The 14286-nt window shown below is 27.6% G+C and overlaps 4 protein-coding genes across 4 annotated transcripts in view; 1 reads left to right on the top strand and 3 right to left on the bottom strand.

Annotated features, from left to right (window-relative positions):
* Positions 1 to 4961: 4961 nt before the first annotated feature.
* Positions 4962 to 5755, bottom strand: LOC108571130 (NADH dehydrogenase [ubiquinone] iron-sulfur protein 4, mitochondrial). The gene is made up of 3 exons (XM_017933108.1): positions 5651 to 5755; positions 5207 to 5536; positions 4962 to 5139 (listed from the first exon to the last, which is right to left on the bottom strand). Exons 1-3 carry the CDS (start codon positions 5707 to 5709, stop codon positions 4962 to 4964), a joined length of 567 nt encoding a protein of 188 aa, XP_017788597.1. The 5' UTR covers positions 5710 to 5755.
* Positions 5756 to 6279: 524 nt separating this feature from the next.
* On the top strand, positions 6280 to 7813 carry LOC108571134 (exosome complex component MTR3-like). Its single transcript, XM_017933113.1, has 4 exons — positions 6280 to 6427; positions 6520 to 6773; positions 7323 to 7469; positions 7541 to 7813. Exons 1-4 carry the CDS (start codon positions 6280 to 6282, stop codon positions 7811 to 7813), a joined length of 822 nt encoding a protein of 273 aa, XP_017788602.1.
* A 465-nt stretch (positions 7814 to 8278) lies between these two features.
* Positions 8279 to 10402, bottom strand: LOC108571107 (TATA-box-binding protein). Its single transcript, XM_017933081.1, has 6 exons — positions 10045 to 10402; positions 9846 to 9976; positions 9544 to 9787; positions 9274 to 9472; positions 8500 to 8626; positions 8279 to 8301 (listed from the first exon to the last, which is right to left on the bottom strand). Exons 1-5 carry the CDS (start codon positions 10333 to 10335, stop codon positions 8550 to 8552), a joined length of 942 nt encoding a protein of 313 aa, XP_017788570.1. The 5' UTR covers positions 10336 to 10402; the 3' UTR covers positions 8279 to 8301; positions 8500 to 8549.
* A 916-nt stretch (positions 10403 to 11318) lies between these two features.
* Positions 11319 to 14286, bottom strand: part of LOC108571076 — a 7237-nt gene continuing 4269 nt past the window's right edge. The window contains 10 exon segments of the mRNA XM_017933046.1: positions 11319 to 11483; positions 11568 to 11671; positions 11704 to 11948; positions 12011 to 12207; positions 12278 to 12576; positions 12661 to 12832; positions 12966 to 13499; positions 13564 to 13761; positions 13820 to 14005; positions 14076 to 14253. Of these exon segments, the coding sequence (XP_017788535.1) occupies positions 11319 to 11483; positions 11568 to 11671; positions 11704 to 11948; positions 12011 to 12207; positions 12278 to 12576; positions 12661 to 12832; positions 12966 to 13499; positions 13564 to 13761; positions 13820 to 14005; positions 14076 to 14253 (2278 nt within the window).

Raw genomic sequence — 14286 nt, 5'->3', positions numbered from 1 at the left:
TAATAAGTAGCCTACTTTTAGCAATCAATTTTTCGTAACGAGTTTAAATCTTTTTCTTATGCCATAGGGACACCGATATCTCGAAAATGTACAGTGTCCGTTTTTACCGAAAACGAAGGAATATCTCGTAAAGAATTGAAGATATCAGATAATTTTTCTTATAAAAGTTGTTTGAGATAAAAGGGGGAGATTGTGCACTACAAATAACTTTTCTATTTACGAAGTAATAGGGGAGATTTTTAGGTTGAGTTAATTATTTTAAATAGAACGTTATATTTCTCTTATTCGTAGTATGATAAAGGTTGTCCAGACGATTCCAACGAGGTGCGATGCACTTCGTTTTATGGGAGATTGTAAAATCGTGAGACTCTAAAGTGTAAGTTCCACGAATGTCGCCTGCCTATGTAGCCAGCCAATTTGTATTGTTCAGTGAAACGTCACTATTTTACGGCGTACCACAATCTTGCCTAACTCTTCATTATTTATTAATTACTACACTGATGGCAACTTAAAGAAAAAAGTATTGACTGATTAGTATCAGTAACACAGTTAAATACGTTTTTGTCTTGCCGAAGTGAAGTACGTAACATTCGTTGACCTGACTCTTTAGGACCCAATGGTTTCAACATTTTCCGCAAAAAGAAATAACTTAGTGTTGCACCACGTTGAAATCGTCTCAACAAATTTATCATATTACGAGTAAACGAAATATAACATTCTATTTAAAATAATTAAATCAACCTTGAAATACATTCTACATGTAAGAAAACTATTTATACTATACACATAATATCCTCCGTACCAAAAAATCTTTATAAGAAATAATTTTTTGACTAGTGCAATTTTTTACGAAATATTCCATCGTTTCCAGTTAAAAGGGACTCACTGTAAATTTAGTAGTTCAATTAACTTGATATTACTAAAAACTCGCATTCTTCTATCATGATTAAGGGTGATTGGACCAATTTAGTGAAATATATTTAAATTCCGATCCCTTCTTCAAATTAAATCACTAATATGATCTAGTCGTTACAAAGAGAAATGAATAATAATTATGCGAAGGAAAGAATAATACTGCCTCAAATAGCATAGATTTTTAATTTATAATTGTTTTGAAGAAAGAAACAAAAAGGATCAAAAAAGAGAGGGAAAGTGAGGATGAAAGGAGGAAAACCACACGCAAATTTTTAAACGAAATTGTACGATAGCTAGGTAATTGTTTTTGTTTACACTTTTAAAGAAACGTAGAATGCTAGTATCACTATTGATTTCATATGATGCCACTCACCATAAACGTAGAACATAAATCTATGTGATGTTTGTCTTATTCAAAATTATTGAAAAGATTACGATATTCCTAATAAATAATAAGATTACATGCTTACTTATTTATTATGGTATATTTATACACGATTAATAAAATTGATTCTGTACTTGTTAGAAAGGAAGGTTTTCTCTTCTGGACGCTTTCAACATTGGAGCAATAAAGAGCATATTGATTCTATTAGTGATCGACGTCCAACTTTCCATTTAAACATTAACTACGGCCAATGTTATTTCTTCAATTAGATTGAAGAAAATATAACGATATCTTTTTTCCTTATTTTCAACAACAAACTAAGCAGAAACAAGCTGTTACCTTAGAATTGAAATTTGATGCACATGTATTTGGACAAGTATCAATTACAACGTATAGTACAATCTTGTAACTTATTTTTTTTTTATAACAAGTGAAAAACGTGTCAATCACCAAATACCGAAAGAGTAATAAGTTTATCAATAATTTGTTAATAGTATTGCGCACTGAACAATACCCAGAAAAGGTGGCTTCCTCTTCTCTAACGTTCTTTGTAAAATTGCTTTAAAACAAAATGCATTAATCTGTTGCATTGTATATACTATAATTGCGTATATCGCGTAGCAGCGCAAGTAATAGCTGTTCCTGAAGAAAACAAAAAAACAGAAAAAATACGAAAAACTACAATGAATTTTATATTCCATACTAAAACTAATATTAATTTCTATATTGATACATACAATCGCTTCTTCTTTTTTTCGTTTTCTAATATACAAGTTAGGAGAATCAGATGAAACCAACAATTGCATACGTACATTGTAAACAAGGATACAACACAGCATATTTCTTTATATTACTTTTATTTCGTTCGGTTTATCGTAAATACATGTGCATGACAAAAAAACAAAAGCTTATGTAACTCTAAAAGCATATACTCGTCTTCGAAGGTGAAACCGTCTATTAAATTTAGTAATCAATAAGTTTTAGAATATTAATGAATAAAAAGGGAATTTCTACTTAATGCAATAGATAGACTCGACATTTCTACTTACATCATTTTATCGAGCACTTCATTTTTTATGAATTTATTTTAATTCGAAATTAATTATTGCATCTTTAAAATATTATTGATTAATTCGATAAAATATAGGGTGGAAAAATGTTTAAACTTTCTAATTCTAATTCTTATCTTCCCAATTATTGACAATCATACGTTCAAAATTATACTTTGCATCGTATGAATTTTTTAATCTTCGGTGATGAGTATTATTACATCCAATACATAAACGGATACATAAAAGAAGTTAAAGTGAAGTCTCATTCCTTTTTATTCTAATTTCGTGTGATAAAATCATGAAACAGTGCGTATTATCAAATATCCATGCAACATGAAACTAATAATTAAGAAATGTAAAGAGAGAAAGGGAGAGAGGTAAAAAAATAAGCGGAAGTGAAAGGAGGAAAAAAGATAGAAAAAAGAGATTCACATAGAGAAAGGAACAACGAATTTTGTAGTAATTAGTTAAATTTTTACTGTAACCTTATTGGTTCATCTTGATTTATTTATTTAGTACTTGAATTCCTGACGTAAGAACACAGAACTTATTAGTTCAAATAATCCTAGATTTTCACGTTGCTGTTTTCAGTTTTCCTTTTCACAAATAAACGTTGCCATTAACACGCCACGACCTCTCGTCGACCTATAGTGCCTATTGTTAGAAAAGGATTGTGAGTTAATATATATGTATACAAAAATATAAACATGTATATTAGATTTTCATATTACAAGCATTCGTACGAACAAATAGTACGAGTTAAATTTACGTAAATCTCTCGTTAGAACGTACAACGTACGTTACTTTTAGAGTTTAGCATTTGATGCTTAATGCTTGATAAATCTTTTTCGTGCGTCGACCATAAGATATAGCGTTGAGGATTACAAAAGAAGAAATCGATGAATAAATGAACAGAAAGATAAAAGTTAAAATAAAATTAAACACTTCGAAAACAATTTAATTTCAAAATGTGATCTTTGCAAGAAGATACGCATCGTGAAGCTATGTATCATGTCAATTAAAGGCATAAATATATTGTATGTTATTCATAATTGGCGTGTATGCACGCGATACGTCTACATACTACATATATACATACTTATAAATATACCAAAAAATAAGAGACTGGACACACATACGACTATTCTGAAACTTAAGGATAGTAAAATTCCAAAAATTGTACAATCACTTTCGGATACCCTTCAGGAATCCGGAATTATTTAGATTATAACTTTTTTCTGCGTGTCTGCGTGCTAAGTGTGTGCGTGTGAACAAAATTCGATAAAATAACACCTGCTCAAACCTACACATATTTACACCGTCAGGACGCATTTCCGTAATTATACATTATTATTGCAACTTACAGCTTTTCCTTTCAACGTTGGGGCGTACGATTGTTCATTTAATTCATCGTTCGTTCCAGTTGATTTGACATTTCTTACATTTTTTATAAAAAAAAAAATAAAAACATCAAGGTGACAATATTGTTCACACTACATAAGAAAATATTAAAGGTCGAATATTCTATCGTTCGGGTGAAAAGAAAAAAGTGTTTAATTACAAAAAATGTCTTAAACTGTAATGTTAAATGATAAACACCTTAGTACAGGGTTACTGACAATCGAGATCTTGAAGGAAAATAGCTTTTTTCTCTTCTTCTATATTTTGAAGAATTTACTTTCAAAATATTTAGTATAACTATTTAAAAATAATCAATATCGTTTAATCTTAACAATCTACATTCTATTGTTAATAATTAATAATTTCGATTTATTGCAAAATTGAAATTGTCACGCTATTAGACATACATTATAGATAAAAAAGTAAATTTCGTGTTCTGATATCTGACAATGATAGAGATTTAAAAGATATAAAAAGAAAGGGAATGAGGGAGCAAGCAAACAGACAGAGCAGAAAATATTGTATTAGTGTTGTAATGACTCATCACATACAAAAAAAAATTAAAAGAAAGAGCAGTGAAACGTTCCTTTAGATCAAACTTGTAAATAGTGTAATGATCCTCACTAGTTTGCAAAACCAACCGTTTTGTCATATAAATTTATAAACAAAGACTCGAGCATTGTTCTTCCATACATATTAATTCCAGTTGATTAAATTTTTTGTAAATTTCTATTTGAATGTTTATTTCAAAAAGTCGTTGTTGATATTACAACATGCATTCCAATTTTGTATATTTTCAAGTCAAATTTTATATTTAAATCGTGATTTTTGTGTGTACCTTTGGTCTAGATATAGTTAAATGTACTACTTTCTCTTCACTGTAATAACAATGCTCGATATAATTTATAAGCTAATACGAGCAAGCAAATACTGAATTTTAAAATATACAGTCTAATCAAATCTGATGTTATAATAAAAATACTAATAATACTAATAATAGGTTAAATGAAATTTGTTCAAATATTATAATGTAGTTCTTATATTAATTTTAAAAGATTTTTATAAAATTGTTAATTTGCTCTATATGTTCTTGTAAAAATTTATTTGATACTTGAAATTTTACATGCAAGAACAATTAAATATATTATATAACAGAGCTATATATATTCTTAGGACTATATTTATTCTTTTCTAATAAGTTTCTATTCTTATTTAGTTGAAACTCTAGTGCGCTTATTCCATGAAAAGTTGGTACCATAGCTACGAGGCTTAGGATTATTAATGTTTGGTTTTTGAATATAATACTTCCACTTCATTTTATCACAATATGCAATAGCTTCTTCCTTTGTATTAAATACCACCTGGACGTTAGATAGGGGATCACCTCTGTAGGTCAAAATATAACAATTAGTTAAAGTATATTAAATGGAGTAAAATATTATGTTATACCCACGTTGAAGTCCATCCCATTAGGGGATTCTCCCAACGTTCTTGGGTATCAAAGTCTATTTGCCAACCACTGATATTATTTGTTCCAGATTGCATAGCACTTTTTGCAGGACAATAAATGCGAGCTGTACGACTTCTTATTTGTTCTGCTGGAACACCAGAACAACTAGCAACATCTTCTATCTCTGATGTAATAATTAACTCATGTTTTCTAGCTTCTTCAGACAAACTTTTTTCTCTAGATACCAAACTGATTTTGGATGTGCTTATTAAACTCGATTCACTTACTTCTTTAATATCTTTATCCGAAGTAGCAAAACATCTTTTTATTAATCTAGAAAACAATTCCAGAATTGATTGATTTTATTTTGTGCAAACTTGTACAGTATTTTCATAATTGGAAATATCAAGAAAGAAAGAAAAGGTAAAATTAGAAAACAGAACTAACCCGCAACATATTTTGGTGTTACTGTTTGAACGTAACGAGGGTAACAAACGAAGTGCCATTTTATATGATACAAATTAAATTGCTATACTCGATATCGTTAGACTACTTTTGCTAACTAAAAAAAGACAATTGAGAAACTTCTTGCGCATGTGCTAAAATTCATAAACATAGTATTCAAACAAACACAATATTTATGCAATAAATATTTATATTTCTATAAAATTTTAGCGTACAATTATTAAAAACTTTTTCAATTTAGAAAATTGTTTTTGCAATATGTACACGCAGATGCACCGAGTTTTGCCAAAACCTTAAAACTAAACGCTTAGCCGCAGTGATTCTATGTGAAATGGCGTACGAGGCGCAAGTGTCATGCGCGGAAACTATTCTGACATCAAACGTCTAACTGCATATATTATACTCCACGTGATTCCATATTGTTTATATTGTCAATTGCATCGATTCTGTTTGTGAATTACATCAATTTAGTAGTAAATACTGTTACCTTCTTCAAAATTAGTGTTTTTCTTAGTATTGAATTAATTTCTATTTACCCTTTAATGATACTACGTTTTCGTTCGTCATTAAAAATAACTTGGTGAAAATAATTAGCATACTCTTTTATTAAAATGCCTATTGATCAAAGGCGAATTAATGGTCCGGATGTATCCATACCTTACTATATTTACCCTAATTTTGATAACAAAAAGGATGAAATAAAATACGATTTTAACAAAAGAAGTGATAAACGAACCAATAATGACATTCGAAAAATATGTAAGATTATAAACTATATATTTATTATGGATATTTATTAGTTTATTCTTCCTGTGATATTAAAAGCAATCATTTACATTTTATTTTTACAGTTTTAAAAACAGGTATTGTCAGTCAGGCAAAAGGTTCTGCATATATAGAAATGGGAAATACAAAAGTAGTTTGTTCAGTATTTGATCCCAGAGAAGTACCAAATAAGAGTGGTTATTGTGTGCAAGGAGAAATTTACTGTGAATTCAAATTTGCTCCGTTTTCTTGTCAAAAGCGAAAAATTCATCAACAAAATGCAGAGGAAAAACAATATAGTTTAATTTTACAAAGAGCATTAGAACCAGCAGTTTGCTTGGTAAATATACATATGTATGTGTACACATATTTTTGTACATATACAGTATATAATAATCTTTATTATTATCAGTAATAAACACAATAAAGAGAAAAATAATCAACATGCATAAAATATTTTATTATTTATGCAATTTTAAATAATGATAAATTAATGTAATGATTTTCATGTACAGTCACAGAGTACATGTAATAACCATGTATTAAAAATGGATTATCAAAATTGATACACATATTATTTATATTGATTTAAGCAAAAAGATATTCTTCCAAAATTAATTTCATTGACTTACAATGAATTGCAATTTCATTTAAGTCAGAATCAATTTTGACAATCAATGTTATTAAGTATAACAGTTATTTACTTCTTAAAATTATTATAAGAATAATATCATCAAAACAAATTTATTTCATTGATTTGCTTACTCTCACAATTTCTTATTTACTTATTTACAAAATAACATACAATATAATTAAAATTTGCATACTCTAAAATAAAGGTATTTGGACATATAGTATGGAAAATTGAATTATATATAACACTTTTCAGAATGAATTTCCTAACTTTCAAGTAGATGTATATGCAATGGTCTTAGATAATGCTGGATCTTCTCTTGCAGCTGCAATTATGGCTGCTAGTACTGCTTTGGCTAACGCAGGTGTTCCTATGTTTGGTTTAGTTACAGCTTCTACTGTAGTAAGTAATATCTTTAAAAACTTGTAATTGCAAATATTGGGTTTTTACTGTTATTTTTAATAAAAATACAGGGTATCTATGATGATTATTATTTAATGGACCCTACGGATACAGAAGAGACAATGTGCAATACACAATCAAATAACCAAGATGACTTTAATCATGGGATAATTACACTAGCTAGTCTCCCACAACATAATCAAATGTCAGAAGTATTTTTAATTGGAAACGTTAATGCAAACTCTATTATACATGCAACCGAAATGTTAACAACAGCTAACAAAGATATTTGCCCTGTACTTCAACAGTGTTTAGTCAAAAATATTATGAAATTACATAATTAAAAGAATAATAAAATATTTAAGTAAGAAGCAATGTCTTGTTACACTGAAATATATATTCTTACAATAAAAAAATTGTATCCTTTTAATATTCATATATTTCTTATCCTGTCTTTAATAGTTAATTCATATTACAATGTTTTCAACTGCTATTTAATTTTTACAAAGTTACAAACATTTTGAAAAATACAGGTAATTGTACAAATATAAGAATAATCATTCTCACTCTAAGGATAAATTACGTCTTGTCCTTTTTCTTAGTACTTGCATATACAAAAAAATGTTAGATATTTTTATTCAAATGGAAGGATACAAATCACTCTTAGCGCATCAAATTATATAAAATTTGTTCTAAACTAATGATATATACATTACATAAATATATAAATTAAAAATTAAGTTTTAGGGTGACGACTATCTCTCGATCAAGGCACTGCGTTATCGAGAAGACACATCTTTTTTCAAAATGGTCGGTATATTCTTACATTATCCTGTAAGGAAAAACTTTGTATAGACCCTGCTTTTAAAAATTGTTTAATTAGCTTTTCATTTTTTTTTCATTTTCAATTACACTTTTTATTGCATACTTAAATTCTTTAAAAAATTTTTTAATACAAAAAAATACAGAAAAACAATTTGTTTTACTGGTTTCCAAGCTACTAGTGGCTCTAAAAACCATAATATCTTACCTCAATTTGTTTGTGTAATGCATAACCTTGACATTTATTAAAATATAAAGTCATTGCTTTTTGAAACTTTTCAAAATGGGATAAATATTATCAAACGCTTCATAAATCTCCTGTCGAACTTTTGCTCCTATTCAAATAATGATAATAATTTATGAAGTGAATAATAAATATACAGGATGTTCTGCAACTAGTAGTATAAGTAGAAAGAAAGTAATTTTATATGAGAAACACATATTGAAAACGTAGAACAATATTTTTTCTGTTTAAAGCTTTGTTTTTGAAGAAGTTTTTTTTGAAAATTCATTGCACATACAAGTGTTATTACATTATTTTACTATTGGCTATTTTCATCCACATTAGTGTTTATAGGCATTGATAGCAATATAAAAAATAATGAAGCAAGGACTTGTACTTTTTTTATTATGTTATAAATATTGTTACAATATCCCCTGCGTTTCTTATATGCAAACTTTTTTGTTCAACTAATTAAAGAGCCATAAACGGATTGTAATGAATTTTTGTTCTTATAATTTTTTAAATTAGTTCGAAATGGATTTCAGTAGCACTACCGATATCTGTAAAAATTAATAGTAAAGTGATACAATAATAGTTACAATAAACTTTCAAAATCAATTTTCTTAAATACGAGGGTTAAAAAAATTTCATTTTGCACCTTTGATTTACTTTTTCATGTAGAATCCGTTCTTTCAAACTACACTACCAGTTGTCACTCGGTATACAGAATCCAAATAACATATTTATAATAATACTCACCTGTTAGAACTACTTTTCCTGAAACAAATATGAGCAAAACAATTCTAGGCTTAACCATTCTGTATATTAATCCAGGGAAAAGTTCAGGTTCATAGGAAGAAAACTGTCCATGAGTAAGTACTAATCCTTCTAGCCGAATTGGAAATTTCACATCACAGCTGCCTACCATGTTTTGTATTTTGAAGTCAAGAAATTTTGCCTTTACCCAAAATAGATTAAATTGATAATAATCAATTAAAAATAAATGATAAGTTTTAAAAGTTTACTAACAGGAAAACCAAGCTTTTGAATAATTCTGGCATACTTTCTTGCAGCCAATCGAGAATCCTCTTCACTCTTTGCTCCAGTGCATACCATTTTTCCACTACTAAATATTAAAGCAGTAGTTCTTGGTTCCCTTATCCTCATGATAACTGCAGCAAATCTTTTTGGATTATATTCTGCATTCCTTGCATGAAGAGCTATTTTTTTTAAATCTAACTTGCAATTCAAATTAACTGTAGAGACAATATTCCTGTAACATTAATAAATTGTAATGGGCATGTTTTATTGTAAGTTAATTTCTTACTCACTGAAGTTGTGGTAATATTCCTGGATCTGCAGATGCTGGTGTCATAGGTGTCATGGGACCTGGTGTAGATGGTCCTATCGATGGAGGTGCAATATGACTAGTATTTTGTACTAGTGGAGACATCATATTTTGCTACAAATGAAAGAATTCTTTCTTAAGATAACATGAAATATAATACAACATAGTTTATTGAATCCTACCGGTGTTTGTGGCTGCATAAGGCTTTGCGGTGTTGCAAATGTAGGTGCTGTTGCATAAGCATGCATAGTCTTTTGTGGTGTTCCGATCATAAGCATTCCACTTTGCATATTTGGACTCATTGCGTGCAATTGTTGTAATTGATATTGTTGTTGTGGCTGTGCTTGTTGCTGTTGTTGTTGCTGCTGCTGTTGTAAAGCATTAGGTAAAATTTGTTGGTCCTCTTCTGGTTGATGCAAAGGAGTACCTATACTTGGTATACTAAATCCAGGACTAGGTAACATTTGATCCATTTTTTTTTCGTTTTGAAAAATTAACCACTAATAAATAATTTTAATTTCAACAGTTTCTAAAATAGTTTATAATTGGATCAATAATTGTTAATACCTAATAAACTTGCAATAAAGTTTTATAATGTCAATAACGCCCATATTTTTAAAAAACGTTACACCAGTAATATTTGCAGGTTATGTTCTTTGAGAAACAGAGCTTCAAATTTTTGTTTCCTGTAATCACTTAACAACTTAACAGATACACCTTTTATGCAAAAATAAATTTAGATTTTCTTTTATCTGCGTTTTTATTTTTATCTTTTATTCATGATTTTATTCTTGTTTGTTTACAACTCCTTGTTTCAAAAATTACCATAGACTTGCGAATGTTAAGATAGGTTTAACTTTTTCTTATGTCATTAATAATACATTAATTAGAATTGTTTAAAAACGAAACTATAAACAATTTTTAAAGTAGCAGAAATTTCTTTCTTGTTTTTAAAATACAAAATAAAATTGTCTTTAGTGTATATGTATCAAATCAAAATTTATCAATCAATAATAAAATAGTACATATGAAAATTTAGAGAAAAAGTATGAACAAAAATATGTTTTAACATCGAAAGGAATGATTATATGTGACAAAAACCTAGATGAATTTTTAAATAATGCTAGTCAAGTGCTAATTTGTTACATAGAAGTGTGAAAAGGATCCAAAAATAAAAAATATGTAATAATTAGAAAAAATTTTGTTACATATTTCAATTATTATAATTATCAGTTTTAGTTTCAGAATTAATGCAGAAAAGATTACGAACAATACATATAAGTTAAACACACTTTACACGAGTGCTACCTCATAAGTGTAATTTTGTCATAACATATGCCAATGATTCATTAAAAAATTTATTTCATTTTTAAGAATATTACAAATTAGATGAATAATATGTCATGTTATTAATAAATTACCTAAACTTTAATTATCTATGATATTTTTAATATATTCAGTTAAACTTCTTAAAACAAATTGGAGGCAATTTTCTCAATCCAGTTTTAAGGCTTTCTATATCATATTGGAGTGCAAGTTTTTGCTGCATTTGATCATAAAGAATATTTTCAAGTGCAATAATATCGGCCTTGTGTTCGAGTTCTATTTGTAACATTCTTGCCTATAACAGAAAATATTAGTTATTCAATTAGTTATATTAAATTGATACATTAATATATGAGGGTGTTATTAAGAATCTTTTTACTTTTGAAATTAGAGTATTTTCCAAAATTTTATTAAGTTTAGATTTTTCTTTCTCCAATACTGTCAACAAACTTAATTTTTCAGTATTCTTTCGAATTAGATTTTAATTTTTGTAATAAATTTTAATAAAAATCATTTTAGAATTTTTAAGCTCTTTCATTTACGTTTTATATCTTTAGCAAAATTCTTCATAATGTTATGTATGTTAGTTTTGGTATCATAAATTAATCTTTGTAAAATGGTTTCATAAAGGCTAATTAAAGATACTTTTTGACCAAATTTTTGTATCATCTTTTCTTTCATATGTTCCTCCAGCCTCTTATTTTGAGTTTCCATATATTTTAAATCCAATTTTATTCGCTTTAGATGTGCTTCATTCTTTCTATAATAAATAATAAATATATCCTCTTTTTATAAACTATTTTATTCTTTTTTTTATCATACTTGCGCTTTTTTTCCAGATTGTATGTTTCTTCTTGTAGTTCTCCTACTCTAGCATAAAGATTTGACAACTCCTTTTTATTAAAAACTACACAATTTTGAATTTCTGCCATATTCTCAGAATTTAATATATGTTGTAACTGATGAAGTTTTAATGTGACTGTTACATTAATGTCATTTAACCTTTTATATTTATCCATCTGTGAAGGATGAAACAAATTTTAATATGTAAGGTAGTTAAAAAATCGCTATATTAGCATTTAAATATACCATAAAGTTTTGCAATTCTTCCTGATTGTTTCTTAAATTACTTTCAATAATTCTCAAATGTTTTGCACTGGTATCTAATTCTTTATGCAATATTTCTATTTCTTTTTGTTCTTCCCTAATCTGAAATTCGTATGAATGTCTTTTTTGTCTCATAGAAAATGCCATTTCGTACAATTCTTTATCACATCCAGATGGACATACATTTTCATCAAATGGAATATATTCGGTTTCAGAATCTATTGTATCGTCTGTTTCTTGAGAACTAGTTTCTGATGTTTGTGTAATAGAACCGAAAGAGCCTAAAATTGCAATTAAATCAGTAAAATATATTAATCAACTAGATTGAATTAGAAACTACAAATATCAAAGCAAGAAAAGTTGACCATTTTGTTTCTTTACTGCTGTATACTTTTTTTTAAATATTTTGTGAAGAAAATCATGAAATTTATTGTCAGCTACTGCTTTTGTAAATTCAACAGCAATATCTTTAATTCTCATATATAATTTTCCAATTTCTTCTTCTCGTGCGACAATATTAACATTCGTAGCTTGTACCTATAGAAATTATATCTTGTATTAATTTCTATATTACTAATAAATCATTGATAAGTATACAATTCAATTAATTTTTATTTTTATTTCTTATTCTCATAAGGATATAAGGAAAAATTCTTATAAGGATAATAACTTGTAATATTACGGCGGTACGTTCATTTGACTTCTGATTAACTTTCTCTTCAAGTATATGTTCCGTTATTTCAAATTCTTTCAAAATAATAAATTCTTCATATAAAGTTAATAAATTCAGATTCATGTGCGTATTTTGATATATAACATCAAGTCTGTATTTTTCTAATTCATCTAATTCATCTTCCAATTGTTTATAATTAGCATCGATATATCGTAAAATACAATCTTGTTCATATATTTTTCGCCATATTCGAGAACGTTTCATTTCACGTTCCCACGTAGTTTGAATAGAATCGCTGGTGTTGAGATTTCTAATTAAGTCACCATGTATAGATAAGTCTTTTATTTTCATTCTTGAAGAAGAAACATCAGTATAGAGACTTTCTCGCTCTTCTCTAAAATTTGTTTTATCATTACAATATAATATTTCATATTCTAAATCCAAATTATCTATTAATGGATCTATAATTAATGACTGCCTTTGACGTTTCACTTCTTGCATCTTTTCTGACATAGATATGTACTTTTCAAGCTATAATAATACTATTGTCAAATATAATTTTCCATATTTATGAGTATTTACAAATACAACCAACCTCAAGATTATGCTCAGGAAATTCAATGACAAGGTTTATTTTTGGTGGCTTTGGTAAAGATTTTATGTTTTTCGATGGAATTTCTGTATGAATTCTTTTAAGTATTTCTATTAGTTTAATAACTTCTTTCTGCATTCTTTGTTTTTCCTTTGCAATTATTTTTAAATTTTCATTAAAATTTTCCCGCAAGTAATGAAGCTATAAAAAATAATTATTTTAAAAATTATCATAACATTAGATTTTATTTAATATGTACCTTATTTCTACAATCTAAAAGTTGTTTGAACTTTCTAGCTGCAGTTTGTTTTCTCTTTGCTAAATTAAACTCTGCATTCATCTTCAAATTATATTCACCAATCGTTTGTCTTGCTTTTTCGAGATAAACTACATCTTCCATACGATTTTTAACCAAGTTTGGTTTTCTTTCATGTAGTTTTCGCCACTACATTTAATATATGTTTATTTGATATACATTAATTTTAATATAAGTTACATTATTTTAAATTATGTACTTCACTTTGTCGTTGCATCAATCTTGCTATCTTCTCTTTATATTTTACTAACATTTGATTAATTTGCAACCCTAATCCAGATGAAAGAGTACTGAAATCTTCAGTTAAAAGACCTAAATATTGTATTTTGTTCTCTTCTGACTCACGTTTTTCTTCCTCAATTTGTTCTTGTACTATTCTACAATTTAACAACAATACATACAAAAAACTC

Source organism: Habropoda laboriosa, unplaced genomic scaffold (assembly GCF_001263275.1).
Source record: "Habropoda laboriosa isolate 0110345459 unplaced genomic scaffold, ASM126327v1 scaffold106, whole genome shotgun sequence".
Classification (NCBI taxonomy): domain Eukaryota; kingdom Metazoa; phylum Arthropoda; class Insecta; order Hymenoptera; family Apidae; genus Habropoda; species Habropoda laboriosa.
Note: the sequence above shows the minus strand (reverse complement) of the source record. Positions and strands in the feature narration are given on the sequence as shown.

What these genes read in the sequence shown, in the direction of transcription:
- LOC108571130 (XM_017933108.1), bottom strand. Translation starts at nt 5,709, where the DNA reads ATGGCACTTCGTTTGTTACCCTCGTTACGTTCAAACAGTAACACCAAA. An exon ending in AACACCAAAATATGTTGCGG is followed by an intron (nt 5,537 to 5,650) that starts GTTAGTTCTGTT and finishes ATTGTTTTCTAG; the next exon opens with ATTAATAAAAAGATGTTTTG. An exon ending in CTAATGGGATGGACTTCAAC is followed by an intron (nt 5,140 to 5,206) that starts GTGGGTATAACA and finishes TTTGACCTACAG; the next exon opens with AGGTGATCCCCTATCTAACG.
- LOC108571134 (XM_017933113.1), top strand. Translation starts at nt 6,280, where the DNA reads ATGCCTATTGATCAAAGGCGAATTAATGGTCCGGATGTATCCATACCT. An exon ending in TAATGACATTCGAAAAATAT is followed by an intron (nt 6,428 to 6,519) that starts GTAAGATTATAA and finishes TTATTTTTACAG; the next exon opens with TTTTAAAAACAGGTATTGTC. An exon ending in TAGTTACAGCTTCTACTGTA is followed by an intron (nt 7,470 to 7,540) that starts GTAAGTAATATC and finishes ATAAAAATACAG; the next exon opens with GGTATCTATGATGATTATTA.
- LOC108571107 (XM_017933081.1), bottom strand. Translation starts at nt 10,335, where the DNA reads ATGGATCAAATGTTACCTAGTCCTGGATTTAGTATACCAAGTATAGGT. An exon ending in TTATGCAGCCACAAACACCG is followed by an intron (nt 9,977 to 10,044) that starts GTAGGATTCAAT and finishes TTTCATTTGTAG; the next exon opens with CAAAATATGATGTCTCCACT. An exon ending in GGAATATTACCACAACTTCA is followed by an intron (nt 9,788 to 9,845) that starts GTGAGTAAGAAA and finishes TTAATGTTACAG; the next exon opens with GAATATTGTCTCTACAGTTA.